Source organism: Cebidichthys violaceus, unplaced genomic scaffold (genome assembly GCF_023349555.1).
Source record: "Cebidichthys violaceus isolate CVI_PGR_0920_01 unplaced genomic scaffold, fCebVio1.0.p SCAF_34, whole genome shotgun sequence".
Lineage (NCBI taxonomy): Eukaryota > Metazoa > Chordata > Actinopteri > Perciformes > Stichaeidae > Cebidichthys > Cebidichthys violaceus.
The window spans coordinates 410,001-430,517 of record NW_027176528.1 but is presented as its reverse complement, the minus strand read 5'-3'; the positions used below and the strand labels follow the sequence as shown (position 1 = coordinate 430,517).

At 42.1% G+C, this 20,517-nt stretch overlaps 1 protein-coding gene across 3 annotated transcripts in view; it reads left to right on the top strand.

Moving 5' to 3' along the window:
• Nucleotides 1–20,517, top strand: part of LOC137883609 (inactive dipeptidyl peptidase 10-like) — a 183,253-nt gene that overhangs the window by 132,033 nt on the left and 30,703 nt on the right. For all 3 annotated transcript variants that reach the window (XM_068725155.1, XM_068725157.1, XM_068725156.1), the window contains 2 exons: nucleotides 8,915–9,009; nucleotides 9,126–9,200. In XM_068725155.1, coding sequence (XP_068581256.1) covers nucleotides 8,915–9,009; nucleotides 9,126–9,200 — 170 coding nt within the window. The remainder of the gene's footprint in view (nucleotides 1–8,914; nucleotides 9,010–9,125; nucleotides 9,201–20,517) is intronic.

The window sequence follows — 20,517 nt, the reverse complement described above, 5'->3', positions numbered from 1 at the left end:
TTTCCCCGTTTATTTTTATTGTTCACGTGCACTGTAGGTGTTAATACTGGGAAATTCAAACCCACCGGCACATGGTGCACACGACCCCAACAAGTCAATTAGAATGATTCAGGATGGCTTGTTAAATAAGGCTCAGTAATTAATTAAATCTCTTTATTGATGATGTCTAAAAGGTTCGCGTTGCGGAGTAGGTGTGGCGCTCATCTGTCTCTTAATCTTCTAATCTAATCAGAGAATGTTAGTCGTTTATCTCTCTGGTGGGGGAAGTAAAATCGAGTCAGAGGCTGTCTAATGTTAGACACTTGTCTGCTCAGCGGGCGATGGGTGGAAGGTTATTGGACACAGCTTGTACTGAGCCACTGTCGTTGATCCCTGCTGATACACACATGAGAGGTGTAAAAGCTCAAAGGGTGGCATTGTGCGTAGTAGTAGTGCACACTTTATTGACGGATCATTCATGAAACAACGAAGCAGCAACTTACATTGAACCTCTGAGAATAGACTTTTTCAAGCAAATAGTTCAAGATACGAAGGAGTTTGTGTTCCCGTTGCATCTGAGGAATCGTGACGGTTGCCATGAAATTCTAAATGTTCAAGTATTCACTCCTCTGAGCACGGTAACTGTGCTAAAATTGAGATGGGGACGATTTCTGTTGCCTCTCAACGGCTCTCAAGATGGCGTCGGCCGAGCAAACAGTGCTAACAGCAACAGTGCTGACAGCTGTCGTGTGCCCACCGAAGAGCTCCCCCAAGAACTACATACTCTATACCCTGAAGGGCTTCTTTTCTGTTTGCATTTGCACCGCCATGAGCAACGCTGGTGTGACATAAGCCGGCTGGCACCACACATCTCCAGCTATAAGCTTTTCCTAGTGATATAAGAATGACTAAACATCTATGTTACATGCCACAATCATATTAACACACACAAAATAGCCGTCATGAAAGTGTTGCAATTTCAGTTTGAATCATCATCTTTGGCTCAGTGGATGTGCTCTGTGCTACTGGGTTAGCCTTTGTGCTACTATTACCGGGTTTAGCCTTTGTGCTACTGGGTTAGCCTTTGTGCTACTATTACCGGGTTTGGCCTTTGTGCTACTGGGTTAGCCTTCCTGCTAACGTTACTGGGTTAGCCTTTGTGCTACTATTACCAGGTTTAGCCTTTGTGCTACTGGGTTAGCCTTCCTGCTAACGTTACAGGGTGAGCCTTTGTGCTCCTGGGTTAGCTTTAGAGCTAACGTTACTGGGTTAGCCTTTGTGCTACTATTATCGGGTTTATCCTTTGTGCTACTGGGTTAGCCTTCCTGCTAACGTTACAGTGTGAGCCTTTGTGCTACTGGGTTAGCTTTAGAGCTAACGTTACTGGGTTAGCCTTTGTGCTACTATTACCGGGTTTAGCTTTTAAGCTAACGATGCAGGGTTAGCCTTTGTGCTACTGGGTTAGCTTTAGAGCTAATGTTACAGGGTTGGCCTTTGTGCTACTGGGTTAGCCTTCCTGCTAACGTTACAGTGTGAGCCATTGTGCTATTGGGTTAGCCTTTGTGTTACCGGGTAAGCTCCCAGACCAGTGGCTCTCACTCATTTTGTGGCTCAGTAGGTATGTGCTCATCAACAAGTTTATTTCTGGACATCACTGTTGGCCCTTTTGTCCCTGAAAACGACGCTATAGGGACAATGACCGTTGACGTTATAAGCTGTAACCGGCATATAAGCGTCGTTCAGAGCAGTCGCCCTGAGCTGACAGTGGGGCCCACGTTTATCTGTAGGGTTCTTTCCATAATGTTGTCATAAACTTATAATAATAATCGTAGTCTGTCATTGACAAAAAAAAAAGCACTTTTAGTGGACGTACATTAACGGTGAGTAGTTGCCCCGGGCGATTGCATTTCGGCTCGTTAAGCATCTCCAGTCTGAAGCGTTCTCGTTCAATACTGGACCAATTAAAGAAATGATCGTCCCCTTTAGTCAAATGCCAAAGAAATCTTTAAAGACTTCTCGCCCATGGTGTCTAAAAAGTTGAGATTAAAAGTTAGAGTTCTTGATCTTGGAAACAGCAGGCGGCAAAACAATCTCACCAATTAGTAGTTGATCTGGAGCTTTCAAACATGTCACACAAAATATATATATATATATGATTGAATGCTTTCTATGTGTGTGAATACATGTTATAGTCAAGTTGTAGCAGGTTTATGTTTGAGCAGTGTCTCCACCCTGATAGTTCCTATAGGCCTACTGGAAGTACTGGTCCAGCGCAGGGACTTTTTTAAGGTCAGGAACTAAATTGAGACATGGTTTTGTGCTGTGGGAACACTAGTTTCTCAGCTCCTAAAGGGAGCCTGTGTTCCTGGAAGAGTCCCTGTGGTAGAAATGGGCTATTTGAGAATCCTCAAACCAGGACAGTGAATATGAAGTACAATATTTTCTCTGGCCATTATCATCACTGAAATGCTCACCAGAGAACACATTACACTTTAAAAAAATGTACACATATAAACGTTTTACATTAATTATTCACTATCTCCCTCTGTCTGCAAAATCGAAGGTAAAAACATAAACTAGAAATTAAAGATGTCCATAAAGGTACCTCAGTAGAGTTATCGTTGGGCAGCCTGGTCTCACTCCATGGGCGTCAAATACCGATGGTTGGCCACTGTGTGTGACGCACCAGGCTCTCAACTAGCTCCGCTATAATCCCTCCTGTGACATTTGTTGATGGCAAGAGCAGCTGACTTAATATAAAGTGTGTGAGAGTGTACTTAGAGCTGCAGGGAGGGCTGGTGGAACAAACACAGGACTTTCAACCAGGAGACCATTGTTTGTACACTGATTTATTTTATGTTTGTCCCGTTAGTCACCTGACACATTGCTCAGTAGTCAGTCAAGTTGACGTCAAAGTCGATGGCTTCCTAAACCTAACCAAGTAGTTAAATGCCTAATCTATCAGCCTGCGAAAATGGAACTTTATTTTGAAAGTACACTATGCCAGTACCATGCTTATATTGACACGTTGTCCCCACACATTGAAAACAAATGGGCATCGGTGATTTGGGTAACAACCACAACCTGTTACAACGTTCGCCACAGCCGCAACACCCCCTCTTCATCAACCGTGAGGCTTATCCCCACTCGTTGGACCTCATTAACAGCTATCGCACCGAGTGGTTGCTGTATTTACGATGTTTTGTGTCGTGCAGCTCTGAATGTGTCATTAATCCGCTTTTGAGTCTTTCACCCAAAGGGTTTTATTTATTCCACCATGTATTAGCGCAAAAATCTCTCAAGATTATGTTATACTCCTACCAAGTGATGTGGTAAGTTTCATGTCGTCTGGAATTCATCTTTATTCACAGTGGTCTGATCCAGAATAAATCTATGGCTTTGATAATTGCTGTTATTGATTGTATGATGGTTGTGTTTAGACGTTTAACTGCGCTGATGGTTGAATACAGCATGTGCCCGACAGCGATATATCTATCGCTGTACATGTGCGGCAAGTGCTGACAAAAGTGATTCTGCTTTTTTTTTTTCTTTTTTTCCATCAACAACAAAACTAAAGTGTCCGAGCCGTAAACCACAGATGGCGTTTTTAATGAATCCCTTTAGCACTAGCAGTGGCTGGCACTGAGTCCTCACACCCCAGCACATGCTACCATATTTTACTGTCAGCCTCTGCACAACCAAGCACTCGTGTTCTATCTTTAACAAGTTGGCTTTGAGCTTGACCAGCTGTGACATTTGGTGGAACCGTGGGGACTGCCGACGCAGCGTTCGAGCATTACGCAACCTTCTCTAAATAATTCAGTGTGCGCTATGCATATTACATTGTGCCCAGAGTTCCCACTTGTCCTCAGACTCTGCACTCCATTGGCTGTGAATCCTCATATGCCAGTGGAAGGGCTTTCAGTTGAGCTAAAATGCACTCCTCACTGTTTTTCAACCCCCCCTTACCTCCCTCTAGACTGCAGCCAGTAGCTGTAGCTGTGCAGCAAAGTCTCTTGTAATGAGTGTACATGAAATATTGTGTTAAATGAAGACGTGTGGTTTGGGTTGCAGCTGTTCTTGGTATCAAATGGGAAGTGTCTATAGGTTTATGTCATGTGGACAAAGCAGGAGTAATAGTACAAACCAAATCTGCGCCACTATTTGGCGAATATAAACAGGAGTTTGTATGGAACTTTTTCTTGGGGCGAGGTTCAAAGGTTCAAGATGGACTTTGACCAAGGCTTAGATCTTGTGCCGCACTGGAAGCTTCCATTAAATGCTGTTATCTTTGGTTATATCAGTGTAACGTATGATTCTGTTAGATTTGCTGCTAAACCGCCCTGCTAGTACAGGTTCTCTACTCCCTTTGTGTGAGGAAAGCGGGAGAACAAACGGTTTTCTGACCACAGTAAATATGTTGTTTTTGAAATGGTAAATGTAAAAAAATGACGGATTGAAGCAGAATATTTTGTCAGATAAAACAGGTTGTGATGCCAATTGAGGATGTAGCTTGCCCTGTAAGTTGTCTGGTAGAAAGTTAGAGGTCAGGGGGGGGGGGGGGTTGTAGCACAACTGTTCATGCTGCAGGAGATCGGAGTCTGTGTCTTCTCCCAGAGCCTTAATAAACCAGAACCAGAATCTGTAACCAAGTGCATTAGTTGTCTTTCGTTAACCGTGCCTCAATTCAACCCTACCATCGTTGCCAAACGCCCCCTTTTGTCTCAAGGCCTTGAGACAAGTGTATCACTCCATGTACATTTGATATCTACTGTGCCATTATTATTTCCTCACATGATCATAAATAGGCCCACCGTTAACAAATGTGACACATAATTACCGGCAGCTATAGTTAGCGCTGAATGCTGTTTCTCCTTACTGCTGCCTCCAGTCAGTGGGCAGAATTCATCTTTTATTTCTTGACAGTTATGTGGGCAGCGCAGTCTGGAGCTGGACACTTAGAACCCAAATAAATCTCAAAAGGTTTTCAAAGGAAAATGACAATGTGTGTCACGAATCGCTGAGTACGAATCCTGGAAGGGGGACATCATTACCCCAGCCTCAATTATATCTTCAAGGAGTCCTGTGTATTGCTATTTACCAAATTGCATGGGAATATATAATCACCTGCCAGAGAACTTTTAAGGATTTTGAGTATGTGCGGTTGACAATCATGGGTGAAATGGGGTTTTCTTTCTCAGGCACACACGCTTTTTCTTGCCTTTTAGTATTCTGATACCATACTGTGCGCTACTGTGTTAGCAGCGATCATGCTGTGGAATTTCTGGGTCGAAAGCTTAGCGACCCCCCTTTTTTTTTTTTTCTGGATGTGATAGCCGGCTGGACTCGGTGACACATTTCTCCCTGATCTTCAATGAACACAGGGGCTGTCACTGGGCTCCGTGTGGTGGTGGGGGGGTGGGGGTGGGGGGGATTGTGTCGCTGGCTGCATCTTCTAAGGACGAGCAACTAAACTGCTCCCCCAGCTTTCTGCTGGCTCACCCGCCGTGTGTTCAGACTGAACGCGGAAGGATTTGTCACCTCGTTTCATTCGCGCACATTTTTTTTTTACAGCTGCAGCGTTTTGTGTTTAATTGTACAAACTTAATGTAATTTGCTCGTTTCAGCCTGATGAATACCACCTGTTTATGAGGAGGTGCACGATCGTGAGATTATGCCTCCAAAATTGCCATATCACGGAGAAAGGAAACGTTCTCTCCAAAAAGCTTCTGGTAGCCGGTGAGATATCAGCAGAGTATGGAACCCTCAATGCATTATTACTCTGAACCCTTTTTTACTCATTTTGCTCTCGTGTTTCACTGTAACATAATAAGTTGTGCGTCTCTCTTTTAAGATGCTCAACAGAGAGCTGCAGAGACTATCAGTCTGTGGTGTCAGCTGACTTATTCATGGCTTCCCAGTTGCAATGAGGAGAGCAGAAATGAATGTATTTCATTTGATCTGGTTACTGCAAACGATTTGTTTTTTTTAATAATTTGATGAATCAACACTATTTTTAGCTTGGATTTTGTTGTTTTCCTGATGGCTGGTCACACATGTTGCTTTCAATGACCATCAGAAATTTTGAAAATATGACAATAAGTTCTATTTTTACAATGTCGGTGTAATAAACGGTGTAATTGGGCGAATGCCAGAGACTTTTCTGAAGTCATTCCAACTTTAGAACAAATCTGTTTGCGTGAGTGTTTCCTGCACGACGCCCGATGGCTAAAATGGTGCTGCATTATTACATGTAAATTAATATTAAATTTAAAAGAACGCGTTAACTTGCCCAGCACTAAAAAAAAAATATCTAAAAAAGCACATCCAATGCTAGGTAGGGAGGAGTCCTGCCTACAGCCTCTGTAGGACCCTAACATGGAAGGACCTGTCCCACCAAGGAAGAATCCTTGACGTTGAGACTCCCCCACGGTTTCAACCTCGACATTACACGTTAATCACATGAGTGAAGATTAACATATTGACAGATATTGATGTTACGATCTTAAATGAAGCTGTAAGGAGCCTTGCATCAAGGAAACGTATTTTCCTGGTGGTAGCGTGCGGCGCGCTCATTGACCGCTCCTCCACAGAAGTTGCAGAGTTAGGCGTGTCGGGAGGAAAAGCCGAGGCGTTTCATTATTCATCAGGTTACAGACGTGAGACATTACTTATACATTAGAGTCTTAGTCTTGTTCTTTTTCAGCTACAAACATTTCATTATTTAAGGAGACAAGCGCCGAGCAGTGCAGAGAGACCGATGGTGATGTTTTAAAGATCACAGCAATGAGTTCCTTTTTATCACTTCTAAATATGAATTTCTCTCTCATGCACTGATTTAGGTTTAACGCCGCCGGGCATCAAAAGAAAAATGATTTTGATGCTTTAAAAATCATCGGAGACACATATATTTGGACACATATATTTGGCAGTTTTTGCCTGTGGTAGTTTTCTATGTGATTTTCTAGTTTTTGATTTTATAAGTGGGCTATTTCAAGCAATTGCAACACAGCACATAAGAGATTTGCTAAACGCTCCATAGCACATGAAGTTCTGTTGGGATCTGGCCATTCAAAACAACCATTAAAGTCCATGAAGACTAGTCCAGACCGGTCTTAAATGACTATATTACTGTATATTGTTCCGTCTTTAGTTTTCTTATATCGTTGGTTTATTTTTTTTATGTGAAAATGAAAATGGTAACTCAGCTGCCACATTTAACAACAGCAGGAGGAGGAACTTTGTGGACCGTTGCGGAGGAGCAGGGGGAGGTCTTTTCCTCTGGGTGCAGAGGACCATCCAAGCACAGCTGTTTGGGCTTAACCAGCGGTTTCCAATAAAGGCAGCTGCTTACTTGTAAAGCTATCTAAATCCCGGTGGCATTGGATAACCCCAAAGACCCAGACATGACCCTCACGCAGACACACGTGCAGAAATTCCTAGATTACCACCAGTGGTCCACCATTTTACTCCCACCAAGAGGGACCTTCTGGTACCTTTAGACTTGATTTAAAGCATGACCCACAGGGACCTCCACAATGTCCTGTGGGTGAATGGGTCACGACACACACTGCTGGATTGGAATATAACTGCGCACACACACACACACACACACACACACACTCTGCATTGTCTGTGTACATTGCCAGCCAAACCAGCAGACATTAACAGAGACAAACAGTTTTCCTGGACATTTCCAGAACACGTGATGAAGGTAGACCAGATCTTTAAAGATCTCCTTGAGGTCGAGTCACCCTGCTTCTGTTTCTACCATACGGACAAAATATTCACGTCTGGCTGCCACTGTTTGTTAATACCCCCAAAAGATATTAGAAAGAACGGGTGTTGGTTTCTATGTAACCACAGTTCCGCCCATTCTTTCCATCCCCATCGCGGCTGATGAAAACACAACACGGTACAGGATGATAAGAACACCATTGAGATTCATGATTCTATCCCAATTAATACTATGAAGTGAAAAACTAGTAAATCATTTATAATGGGTTAATCATGAATCATAATGTCACCATGCACAAACAAAGGATAAATACATCCTTCTCCTCACTTGACAAAAACCTTTATTCGGTCATGAACTAAGACAGAAGACAACGTAGGATTTGGACCGTAAGGAGTCTGGGAACCATTCATATCTAGAAGCAGATGTTTATAAGCCTCGCTTATGTGTTTCTTGTTTAACTTGTGCACACGTCTGCATGCATACGTTTCAGATTCGGAGTATTTGTGACTGCTATTTGCTCTGTTTTTCCTCTCTACTTTGTATTGCCTCATTTTGCTCCCTCAGGTTTTGCTATCTGACAGTTTAGTTGGGTTTTTTTTGCTACCAGCTTTGTTGTTATTTAAGCTTCCTGTGTGTCCTTTTTTTTTTTTTTTTAACCTTGCGATCTGGTGTGTCTTGCATTTGGGTCCCGCCTTCTGAACTGAACCCAGAACACAATTGTGTTTGACATAAAAGGTATTATCGTGATAATCCCTCAAACCATGACATTCGAGGTGGGCTGAACGTTTGGCTCAGACACAAAACCAACACTGCTGTCTCGTCCAAGCGGCGCTGCTCTGTAGGGAAGACGTTTCCCTGGCGCCGCCACACTGAGCTCTTTCCGTCAACCGATGAAAAATGCCGGCCTTCCCTTTGCGTTCGCCTGGCAGCGAAATCTCACTTTTGATTCTCCGAGTTAATCACGTCACATTACAGTTGCTCAAAGGTGAGCCTGTTGGGCTGTCTGCTGCGTTCTTACTGTTCATTTCATGTGAGGGAAGGAAGAGAGTCGGTGATGGCTGCTGGGTTTTTTTTTCCCCGCTTTGACGTTTTTCTCTGTAATGGCTTTTTCGGGGGACAGCTTTCCAAATTCAATCTCCTTCATACAGATGTTTTTTTTTTTCTTCTTTTCTTTGTTTCCTCTGTTTCTATTCACAGACTCTGAAGTCATCTACAGGAACAGTGACGGCCACGTCATCAAGTTCAACATCCTTAAAAACGAAACGGAGATTGTCCTGACAAACACAACATTTGTAAGTAGATACGTTTGTCTCGCTGTGTATTAAATGATGAGGATGTGTCCAGATGTAAATGACATGACGGTGGCTGACGTTGCAAACATTAAAGCTATCTCTGTCTTTATTTCTAGATCAATTTCAACGTGGCCAAGTATTCCGTCTCCCCTGATCTGAAATATGTGCTCTTCGCTTATGATGTGAAACAGGTACGTTTCTTCATCTTCATCTCTGTCACAGTGACACAGTGAGTCATCATTGAAATGCACGAGGTAGGAGAAACAAACCAGAATGACAGCTTGTGAGGACATCAACATGAGGAGGTTTCTGTTTTTGAGTCTTAAACTGCAAATCACTAAAGTAACAATTAGGAAGAATTCAATATGCTAGTCCAGTTCAATATTCCAAGATGGAAATGGTGTCTGTCTGTTATCTGGTTTCACTCACCCTAACATGCACATTGTGTCTTTCTGCAAACATGTCCATGGGTTGCAGAAACGTACAATGCCAAAAAAAAATTGAAACCGTTAATGTGTAAAATTTTGCCTGTTGAACTGCAGTTGTCTCTAATATGATCTAATATAGTTCATACATGCAGTATATGGAAACAGCAGGATTTTCACATTGATTGAAGGTAGAGGGTTTCTGTCCTTCAGAATTACAGTTTCTTTCCATGAACTCCGTCTTTGATTTCCGTCAGTGAACTGGATTCAATGCATTCAAGTATGCTCTTATTTTGAAAATGCCATTCTAAATGTTGGCACCAGCTGGAGTCTAAAGGGTTTCTACTATTAAAAACTCTTATCTGTCAAAGTACATCATGTGTCAGCCCTCTACTCATCCAGGTTCTACTGTTCTGAAAAGGAATTCAAAGACACTTTTTGGACAAGCTGGTGGACTATTTGAGACCATATAGAGTCTATATGCTCTCAATGGTCTATATTATAGACCATTTGTTTTCGAGGAGGTGTTCTGTACGGTCTTGACATGTCGAGATGTGCCATCGAGAGCGGCCCAGCTGACCTTCTATCTCTCTGGTCACTCCTATTGTATTTGACTGGGTTGTAAGAAATGACATCCCAGGGTTATAAAGACAAACCCATGCTGAACTGAATTGCCAGAGTTGAATACATATCTACACCGTAGTCCTGTAGCGCTTGATACATTTTGACGAGGGCGCAGCACGCCACGCTTGAACTATAATTACCAGCTTTCCATCAGAAAAGAGTGGATGCTAAATGAGATATGGAAATTGGACCCTCCACTCTGGAAAGGCTTAAGTGTGAGGATTATTGACAAGGTGATTCATCAGAACTGATTTGCATAGTTTGCTTGAAGGGTTGGATTTACAATTTGGAACAATGTGGCACAATAGCCACGAGCCCAGTTTACTTTGAACACAAGGTGATGTTGAAGAAAGAATTGGTATATTTCTAATTCTAATCTACTTTTTCTGTTTTTGGAAGCTATAGTAATTGACGTTAAACGTTACGAGCTTGTAGTTTACCTCGCAGGAGGAGATATTCTGATGACAAATCAGTTTAACGAAAAGATGAAAAGAGTGAGCGTCAACCAGAGAAGGAGATTTAAGACTTGACAGGTGAGACTTTCTTGTCGATTTGGACGTTAAGTTGTATTTATTTGAGACCTGTTTGCTTAAAGACTTGACTTGGTAATTAATAAATATAGGAACAAGACTCAGAGAGTCGACAGTAGGGTTGCGGTACCGAAAACCGGTGCCAATATGGCCGATTGAAATACTGCCACTGGTGGCCTAAAACGGACGTTACAGCCAACATAAGCATCACCTCACTATACGACCGGTGCCTGCCGGACCGAAACGCAACGCCGATTTCGGTGCTTCCTTTCGGTGCCTTTCGGTGCCGAGGCAAATATGCTCATATTTCTGCAAAAGAATTGCTGAAGTTCTATTTCTATTTATTTAAGTATACTGTAAACTGTTGTTAACAGTTAATATATTGTTCATAGTTTGAAGTTAAAAAGTTTGAAGCTGTAGTTTGAAGCCAAGTGTTTTGTATTTATTTATATTTCATAGTATACTTCAAACAGTTAATATATTGTTCAAGTTGAAGAAAACAAATTGCCTTGGCAATAAAAAAAAGCCTTTCTTTAACGTCGTCAATTGTCGTTTTGTGTGTTTGTTTTTTTTAAAGTATCGGTTCAGGCACCGTTTAGACACCGGTATCGTTTTAAAAGTATCGTTTTAGCACCGGTATCGGAAAAAACCCAAACGATACCCATCTCTAGTCGACAGTCACGCATGGGGCTCAGTGAGGCCGTACGACCGACCCGTTCTCTTCACTGCGTGGTCGGCGCTCCTTAGGCTCTGAGGACGAGTCCCAGAGGCTCCCTTTAGCAGCCGTGTGAGACAACTAACTCACATGTAAACCAGTTGCTAATCAGCGCAGCTCAGTATGGCCGAGGCGGGCTTTTTGGTCAGAAAGTGTTGGACAGAAATTTTAGACCCGATGATGGTGCTGGAGAAAAAGTCAGGGATCACCAAAGTGATCGGTCATCTATGTGTGTACAGTACAGTACTTCCATGTCAGTCCATCCAATTACGGTCGGCACATTGACCTCAAAACCATCAACGTCAACCTCACGGTGGCGCCAAAGTCTTCAGGATTCATCGTCGGGTAACCATGTTTCCAAAACGTTGAGGAGGTGTGTCGGGATACGAAACATTTACCCGCTAGTGGTGTTAGAGGAAGAGCCAGGGGATCGCCAAAGTCATCAGGGTGCATCCTCTTCAGACATCCGCAACACGAATGTCTGAACAGAAATCTATGGAAAACCATCCAGCGGTGAAAACTCGTTTCACTGTGTAGACTGGACTTACAGACCCACAGACCTTAGAGCCGTGACAGTAGCGCGGCTAAATCAATGATATATATATATATATATATATATATATATATATATATATATATATATATATATATGGCTGCTGGTGCCAGAATAACATGGAGAAAACTCCATCAAATTTCGATGAAGGAAATTAGCCTTTCATTTGAACAAGAATGAGTTTATCTACATGAGTGGTTTAATAGTTTACTACTTTCATATCCAGCATGGACTATTGTCTAAATTATTCTGACACATGGGTCCTTATTTATGTGCTAATTTCTGCTTTTAGTCATTTGAGAGCTTTCTTGTTGTTGTAAAATATATAATAATAATAGATTTTATTTGTATAGCGGGTTTTTTTAGAGGTACTCAAAGGCACTTTACATAATAAAGAATGAAACAATAAAAGCAATAACGATAGAAACAAGCCAGAGAGATGACATTATAACAAAACAAAAGCAAAACAGAGCAGATTTAAATTTGACATTTCAAAAATATGAAGTGACATGCTGTCTGCCATAATCAAAGTCTGGTATATCCTTCTATATAATGTAACATTCTGACATTTAAAACTGAAGCAATGTTTTTGAGTAACTGGTTTAGTTCTGTGTCTTCAGAACCGCTGGTATCATGAACAGCTGTACTGTCAACCCTAAAGGTTTCTATCCATATAGATGAGGCTTGGTGTGTGGTGTCCAATAGTGTGCTTAGTTGAGTCATTGGTTGTGTTGCTGTAAAACAAAGAGATGGAACTATATCAAACTGAATTTCATTAACCACACGGTTATGTTATTTTAGTTGTATGAGAGTTTTTATTTTTAATAGCCATTCCATGTATAATGCATGATACTGTTATCAGGCACATTTAAAACAGGATCAGTGCGGTCTGAGTAATAAGAACACCTTATTTGTATAAAGTCACAATTCTTTGAGAAAAAGAAAACATTCTAAAATGATTATATTTTCATAAATTACTGAGATATCTGTCTTCCTCATCTTCATTTCAGTGGCACCTATCGGCTCAAAGCGATTTGTTTAATTTGGCAAAAAAAAAAAAAAAAAGTCGTCAATTACAACAACTTGTGCTCAAAATAGTTTAATAGAAAAGCCTTTTTGTTGATTGATAACGAGCTATAAACAAGACCTCGTGTGCTAGTTACCAACGAAAAAATCAGACAGCCAACATAATCATCAACGGATGGGCCACAATACAAACGTGTTATGCTAATTAGTATTTTGTATTTAGCAAAACTAAAAGCAGTTTGGTCGACAAAAATGAACAAAAGCGCCACAAATTGACTTGAAACGGCTCGCTGCAGATTTCAAACTGAATTAAATGGCGACGTTTGAACCCATCATCGGGCTTTAATTCACCTCGTATGTTTCCATTATTTTACTATGATTTATTTTGGCCTTGCGCTATCATAATTTGCATGCCATTTGATAGCCGTGTCAAACACCTGCGTTGATCCCAAAGACGTAAATCTCCTCTGACTTCTACAGCAGACAAACCTCCGCTGCTCCTCCTGTGTGTATCTGTGACTATCTTTGTTTCCCACCTGGCAGCAAGCCGGCGTGAAGCGAACCAACAACCCTGACCTCAACACCTGTGTGACGAGAATAACGGAGCTTCTTCTCGGGGAAAAAAGAAATGACTTTTCTAATAGGTTCATCTACGGCGCACTGAATGAAATAAAACATTCATTAACATGTTGGTCACAGCGTGTGAGTTTGATTCTCGTTTTTTTTGTCCGCGGTTCTTACATTTAATTGTTTGTTCTGGATCAAGACATTGCAGTGTGTTCTTTGTTGTGAGGCGCATAATGTTCTGGATGCGTCGCCAACAAAATGATCTGTTATCAGCAGAAACAATAGCATTGCCTCGTTCTATACCTTTTTGAAAAGGTATAGCTTATTCAAAGCCAAATTCTCTCTACATGTACGGCATCAGGATACAGTGGAGACAATAACGGACACTAGTTATCAGGAGATGGAGACAGAAAGCAGACCATCGCCTCTTTTGCGGCTGCATCTTGTGATCTGTTTTTTTGTCGACCATGAAACGTAAATATAGACACAGAAAAACAATGTCAGTTGTTCTTCTTCTGTTCGTAGCATGCCTAATGACATTTCAAAGGAAAGCACATCAGATGTAAGAGAGAGAATAAAGGAGGTGTTATTTTATACTCTCGGTATTGTTAAGACATCGTATAAAAATACCAACACCAGCTTTTTGACAATACCCTGTATGGTTATTTAACCCTGTCAGTGCCTAATGGAGACGTGGATCTTTAAAAACATATACATAGTCTTATTTTTTAGAAAGGTTTGGCCAGGCAGTTTGTAGAAAATTGTACTCAAATGGGAGTAAAATGAATGCATTTTATTGGGGACTATTTTCAGACATGGATTGATACACATTCGGAGCTCTATGAACAGCAGCAGGATGGTGTGTTTGGGATAGGCGCGGTCCATAAGGAAGTGTAATGTGTACAATGGAGGCTTCGTTTACACAAACATTAATGACCAGCAGATGAGGTGGGGGTGTACGTACCTGCCTACAGAAAAAAGCCCCCACCCAGAGTCTTTCTTTTAAAGTTCTTTGACTTTGTCATGCGGCCACTCTGAGCTCTTCTGCTTGAAAATCCCTGAACATTTTCAGAAAGGCGCTGGTGTCATCGCCATAGACGAGGCGCTCTCTCCTGGGCCCTGCCGGCGCTTTTCTGACAAAAAAAAAAAAAGCATAACGTACAATGAGTAATGGAATATTGCCATATTACCATAGAAACTGAACTCTTGCAGACGGTAAACCAGATCCAAATCCCCATTGCCGTTTCTCCAGAGATGAGCTTTGCAGGCTTGTCGATAGACCTACTGTCACTAGCGCGTTACAATGCATTGTGGGTCGTCCGCCGGAGCAAAGACTGCAAGGTTTGTGTTCTTCCGAAAAAAAAAAAGATCTAGAAGGGACTCAAAAAAGTCAATCGATCAATCACTTGCTCACAACGGGACGGCCCCGTAGATGTAATAACGGAGCCGCCGCCCCAACCTGGCTGCCAATTTGTCCCGGCCATTAGAAGAGATAAAAACCGCTGATGGGACACATCGACCTGCAAACAAGGTCAGTTATTGCTCTCTGTTCTACGAATTAAGATCCATGAAGGTTTTATATTTGTGCGATGTCCCGTTGTAAAGTTTATGGGCAGAGCAGGAACGTGCCGCCGGGGCCAGACAGGGAAACACTGGGAACACAGAGAACAGTTTTTGGCTTACGTGCTTTAGTGAGCTATCTTTATTTAAGCGAACGGAAGCTCTCATTGACAACCCCGAGGCCCCGCTGACCCAACGGAACCGTATCAAAAGTCCGTCAAAGTCATGGACCTGGGATGGTGTTGGTGGGGGCACCAGGGGAGGCCAATCACAAAGACATCACTAGTTGTTGGAGGAGACATGCTTAGATGCAGGACCTGGACCCAGGTCTCTGCGCTTTGTCCATGCCACTTGTCCGCTTCCCTAAGACCTCTGGTCTATGGCTCTCACACTTTGTGGACTGGTGGAGATGTTACCATTGACAGCATATGGTAGAGTGGTTGTCGCTTTACGCTGCAGCGTTCTGTAGCTCTTCTTTAAAGCCATTACTGCCTCTTAATTGCCGTGCAAGTACGCAAATTAAATCGATTCAATCATCTAGGACAGAGGTACCACACGCACCAGCCCTCGAGGATCACAGCAGAGCCTCTGCTTTACAACGCACTCGTGTCGTCTGATTAGAAACCTGCACGTCGTCTTTGCCATCGTAATGTGCATGAGGTCATCTAAACGCTCGACATGTTAACGGGAGTCCTTCTGCAAAGCCGATTCCCACACCGTGTTTTCACGGTTTCAAAAGCCATGTGCATTTTTGCCATGAATGCTTTTTTTGTTTTTAGTAATTTGCCTTTTTTTTTTTTTTCCAGAGCTGAAGCAGAGCTTTAATGTGGGTTTGTTGTAACTCTAGGCTTTGATCTATGAATTCTACCGCGGAGTCTGCGCTCGCAGTTAATCGCAACCTGTAATGAATGATGAAAGGAATAACAAAGGGACCTGGCTCTCCTCTCAAATGGGTAAACGAGCCTCCTGCTAATCACGCACTCTGATCCCGTGAAGGCTTTGAACCGACGCGCCGCTCTTCACGCTTTCAGAAGCGACCGTACACTACCTGGTTATATTGATCTGCTCAGACGTTGTTTTACAAGTTGGGAGGAGAAAGCTCCTTTTTTTCTTTTTTTTTGCATCACCTATCTGTCGGATTACATACCGCTATCGGACCACATCTGCATCTGGGAAGTGATTAAGCTTGATGCGAGCTCATAATCTCTGACAACAGGCCTGTTGTTGTTGTTGTTGTTTTTGCCTTCTTGTCAGCCCAAATCCTGGCAGCCTGATGACTTTTTAGTCGTCATATGTCACCTTATGGCCCCTATGTGGACCAGTCGTTTCAGTAACTGCATTGGAATGCATTTGTTACATATTCTCTCTCTCTCTCTTAATATGCATACGTTCTGTTCCTTTTTCCACTGAAGCTAAAATGGGGGGTGGGGGGGGGAGGGGAGAGAAGAAAATAGCTTATTAGCTTCAAGCTATGAAGGCACAGATGTGTGTGGGTTTGACGCTGACTGACTTCTTGCTGATTCAGAGTGACAGCTGCCATTGTTTTCATGTCAAGAGCGTAACCGGATTTTGTGTGATTTGCATTTGTTCTGTATTTTAAAAGTTACAAGCATATTAGAAGGTTTCTGCTTTTCTTTTTTTTCTTTCTTCCGGTTGTCGGTACGCTAAGTTAAAAAGCCATTTCCCTGCAACTTTGTCTCGAGAGTCATTGGAATAATGCCGATGGAGTCGAAATCGTTCATTCTGCATTGGTGAGAGATGAGTTCATATTCCGGTATCCCACCTCGAGCCTAAATTGCTGATGGAAAGACAAATGGGCTAAATGGTGAATGCGAGTGGGGAGTTGCAGATGTAGCGCGAGAAAAACAAAGGGAAAAGAGGAGTCTGTCTCGGCTGAGCCCGCCTGCTATATTAGAGACGGGAACAAATGTCCCACTGATGTATCATTTTATGGTGGAGGAACAGCACCTGCGTCTCTGCTTGTCTTCTGTTTGTAAGTACATGTGAAATGAGTCTGTTGAACGCTGACAGCGACTATTACACGTCCACGTTTCTCCGGTCATTGCCACACAAACCCAACGGTGCGCCTTTGTGATTTTGTTGTTAAAGTAAAAACACCTGTGTACCGGTTCTAAAAGCCCCTGGATGCTAAAGGTCATGTATAATGTACTCTGACTATTAATGCAGGATTCATTGTATACAAAGCAAGGACTCTCTGTCGTCCTCTGTGTGTGTGTGTGTGTGTGTGTGTGTGTGTGTGTGTGTGTGTGTGTGTGTGTGTGTGTGTGTGTGTGTGTGTGTCCTTGCATATCTCCAGAACCGCTTATTCGATCTACTTGGTGGGTGTATTGCTGGGGACGCAAGGACATGCATTGTCGAAGTTGTTGCAATGTGGACATGTGACACTTTCAATATTAAGAAACTTTGAATCAACAAGTGATGGCGCTCTGTGCAGAAGCGGGGGTGGGGCATAAGGGCTCTGTGGTCTCCGGCATGTCTTCCATAGCTGGCCTTTACAGGCAGCGGCTCATTGACTGCAGTTCACTTTTGCTGCAGGACGCTGGATACCTCTAATTGATTTCCAAGCGTGCAAATTAAGTTAATTGAATAATTTACAACACGGGTGCCACATCCTGCGACAAGCACTTGTGGGGGTTTGGACCGCTTCAAGCGGGCACACCCTCTGGATGGTCTCTCGCGTTTAGGCGGCAACCTCTCGTGGGGCAACCTGGTTATGTAGGAAGCAAAGGAGGATTTCAGGTGACGTAGCATATAGAGCAACAAAGTCTGAGAGGAGATCAGGGTGGAAACCTACTCTGTCGTTTAGGTAAAAGCAGATGTTGTTACTTGGTGGTAAAGACTGAAAGTGAGTCCACCGGTGAAGTCAGTAATAGTCCCTCACTGCACATAAATACTACATTGCGTGCATTAGGTAAAGGTTAAACCAGGAAGTTGGTCTTTAGTGACCCTCGCACAGTTTGATTTATCATTTTATAGTTCGTCTTTGTTGCCTTGATGTGTCTGATGGTCTGAATAACTGTGTTTCTTGTACTTTTGGACCTAATTGTATTGATGTCGCTACATTCTGAGATCTCAGCAGTTATTCTATTGAGTACAGTTTCACCATAACCATCAGAACCGTAGACCAGAGCTGCACAAATTAAAAAAAGTTGTAATAATCCATAGTTTTCCATTCAGATCGGTCAAATTTGTTGTAAAAATATAAGGGTATTTTATATCTTATTTAATTAGACTCCTTAGACCTATTTTTGTGTGTTTTTGTTTGTCCTTTTGTTCAAGTTTTCACCAAATCAGAGCTGAGAGTGAAGCAGGTTCAGCATATTGAAGTGTAACATCTTGGAGTGCAACCCTGGACCACGGAGTGAACATGAAATAGTTCCTCAAGTTATTTCAGGACCAGGCTAATGGTGTGTTTTTTCTGCAAAGTCTCTAAAGGGGCCGGGTACAATGGGAAGCTAGCGCAGTATCACAAATATGAAGATGCAAGAATTCAAAGCCCCAAGCTGCATACCTGTAAGTGTACCTGGAGGCAACATTGCCATGGCAACCTGATGGTTTCAGTGCGCTGCACAGCGTCAACTGCACATACGGTCCAAAGCTTCGGTATTCTCTGCTAGCCATTTGGCCCGACGTGTCTTCCACTCTCCCATCCAGGGAACTACTTCCACTAGGCTATTGATTTTCTCTTTGCTCATAAGTGGGCCGATGCCAAGCAGGGGAGGGGGGGGGGGCTCAGTTACGCTTCCTCCCAAGACACCCTTTAAGTGGCCGTGCTGTTTTTTTCTCTTTGTGTTACTCAGATGTTGTAGTTTCATGTCAGACAATGACATCTCTTGGGAGACTACGAACTGACAAGCTCTCGTCTGCAGTGAGCTGAAGTGAAACCAGAGACTGGGGTTCTTAACTCGTCTTTTTAAAACACAATCCCAAAAGAGAGAAAGAGGCACATGTGAGGATAGATGAAGAAGAAGTTGCAGTTATGTATGATGAACCTCACGGGATCGGTATAAATGCTAACGCATTCAACACTCAATTACTTTGTTAAAATCAACAATTGTTGAATGTATAATAGCAAGTATGGTACAAGTTCCTCACAGAATATGGATTGTAAATCCCAGGAACATTGTTAACCTTTGGGAAAAGACCCTTAAAATTAAGATGAAATAAAAAAATGCACCCATTCAAATATATATGTGTATATATATATATATATATATATATATATATATATATATATATATATGTATATATATATATATATATATATATATATATATATATATATATATATATATATATATATGTATATATATATATATATATATATATATATATATATATATATATATATATATATATATATATATATAAAGGTCTTCTTCTGACATACGCTTATGTAAACTAGTGCTAACCGATAATATCGTGACATCCATCAATCAATCTGCAACTTTTAGCGACAAAGCTATCATGTTACATTCCTAAGCCCACCCACTTTTTAGTGGACCAATCAAATGCAAAGGCTTTGATTTCACTCCACATAATAACACTTCCACTTTAACCTTGAATTTATGTTTCACTGAGGAATATGTCACAGTAGATGCTCTAAATGTTCGTCTCACCGGGACTTTACCGAGATACTAAGTCAGAGCCTGAGCCTCGTAGTCGTATTGTGGTGGTCAATATGTGCTTGCAGAGATCAACTTTGTAACCTTTTTTTTTTTTTTTTTATCCTCGGAGGCCGGCGACAAAAGGTCACAGTGCCCAAGTCAGGCCTGCTCCTCATCTAATGCTGTATCGCCCAAAAGTTCATTTGAGGGCTCATCTGTGGCCCGTGGAGGCTTTTCTTTTTCCAATTTCATGGGGGAAAATTTGGAAGTTTCAACATGTCAAGGTTTGACAAATGTGCGCGAGCACCTCGGGGAATCCCTTTATACTCCCAGGCACAGTTCCCCACAACACAGAGAGATATTTGTAATAACGAGCACACTCAACCCCTGTGTCAACTGAGATGTTACACTCTGCATAAAGTCAATATGAGTCATTGGTGCTCAGTGAATCCTCTTCTCTCCAAACAGTAATTTACTTTCACTATGCGAGAGTCTGTAATATTGATGTTCCAGCTTATTGTTATGGGCCGTTCATGGGTGCTTAGGCTGGAATCCACAGCCTCATTGTAGTCTTTGTTTAATGTCTTTATAACTGCCATAAGCCTCATTAACATCTCTTTGCTTTCCTAATCTAGTCATTTGGAGTAAAACATAATAATATACTCTGTTCTCCGTAGGGGGTAGATAACATTTACACTGCAACATAAATCTTAGGTAATATTTCACGTTTAAAGGGAGTGCAGCATACCGTACTTACTTTTAGAACTCCTGACAAAAATAACGGTTTCATTAGCTTCTAAATGCTATACGATGTGTATGCTAGCTAGTCGCTAACTTCATCTGTTAGCAGCTTGGAGCGGAACTTCATCACTACGAACAA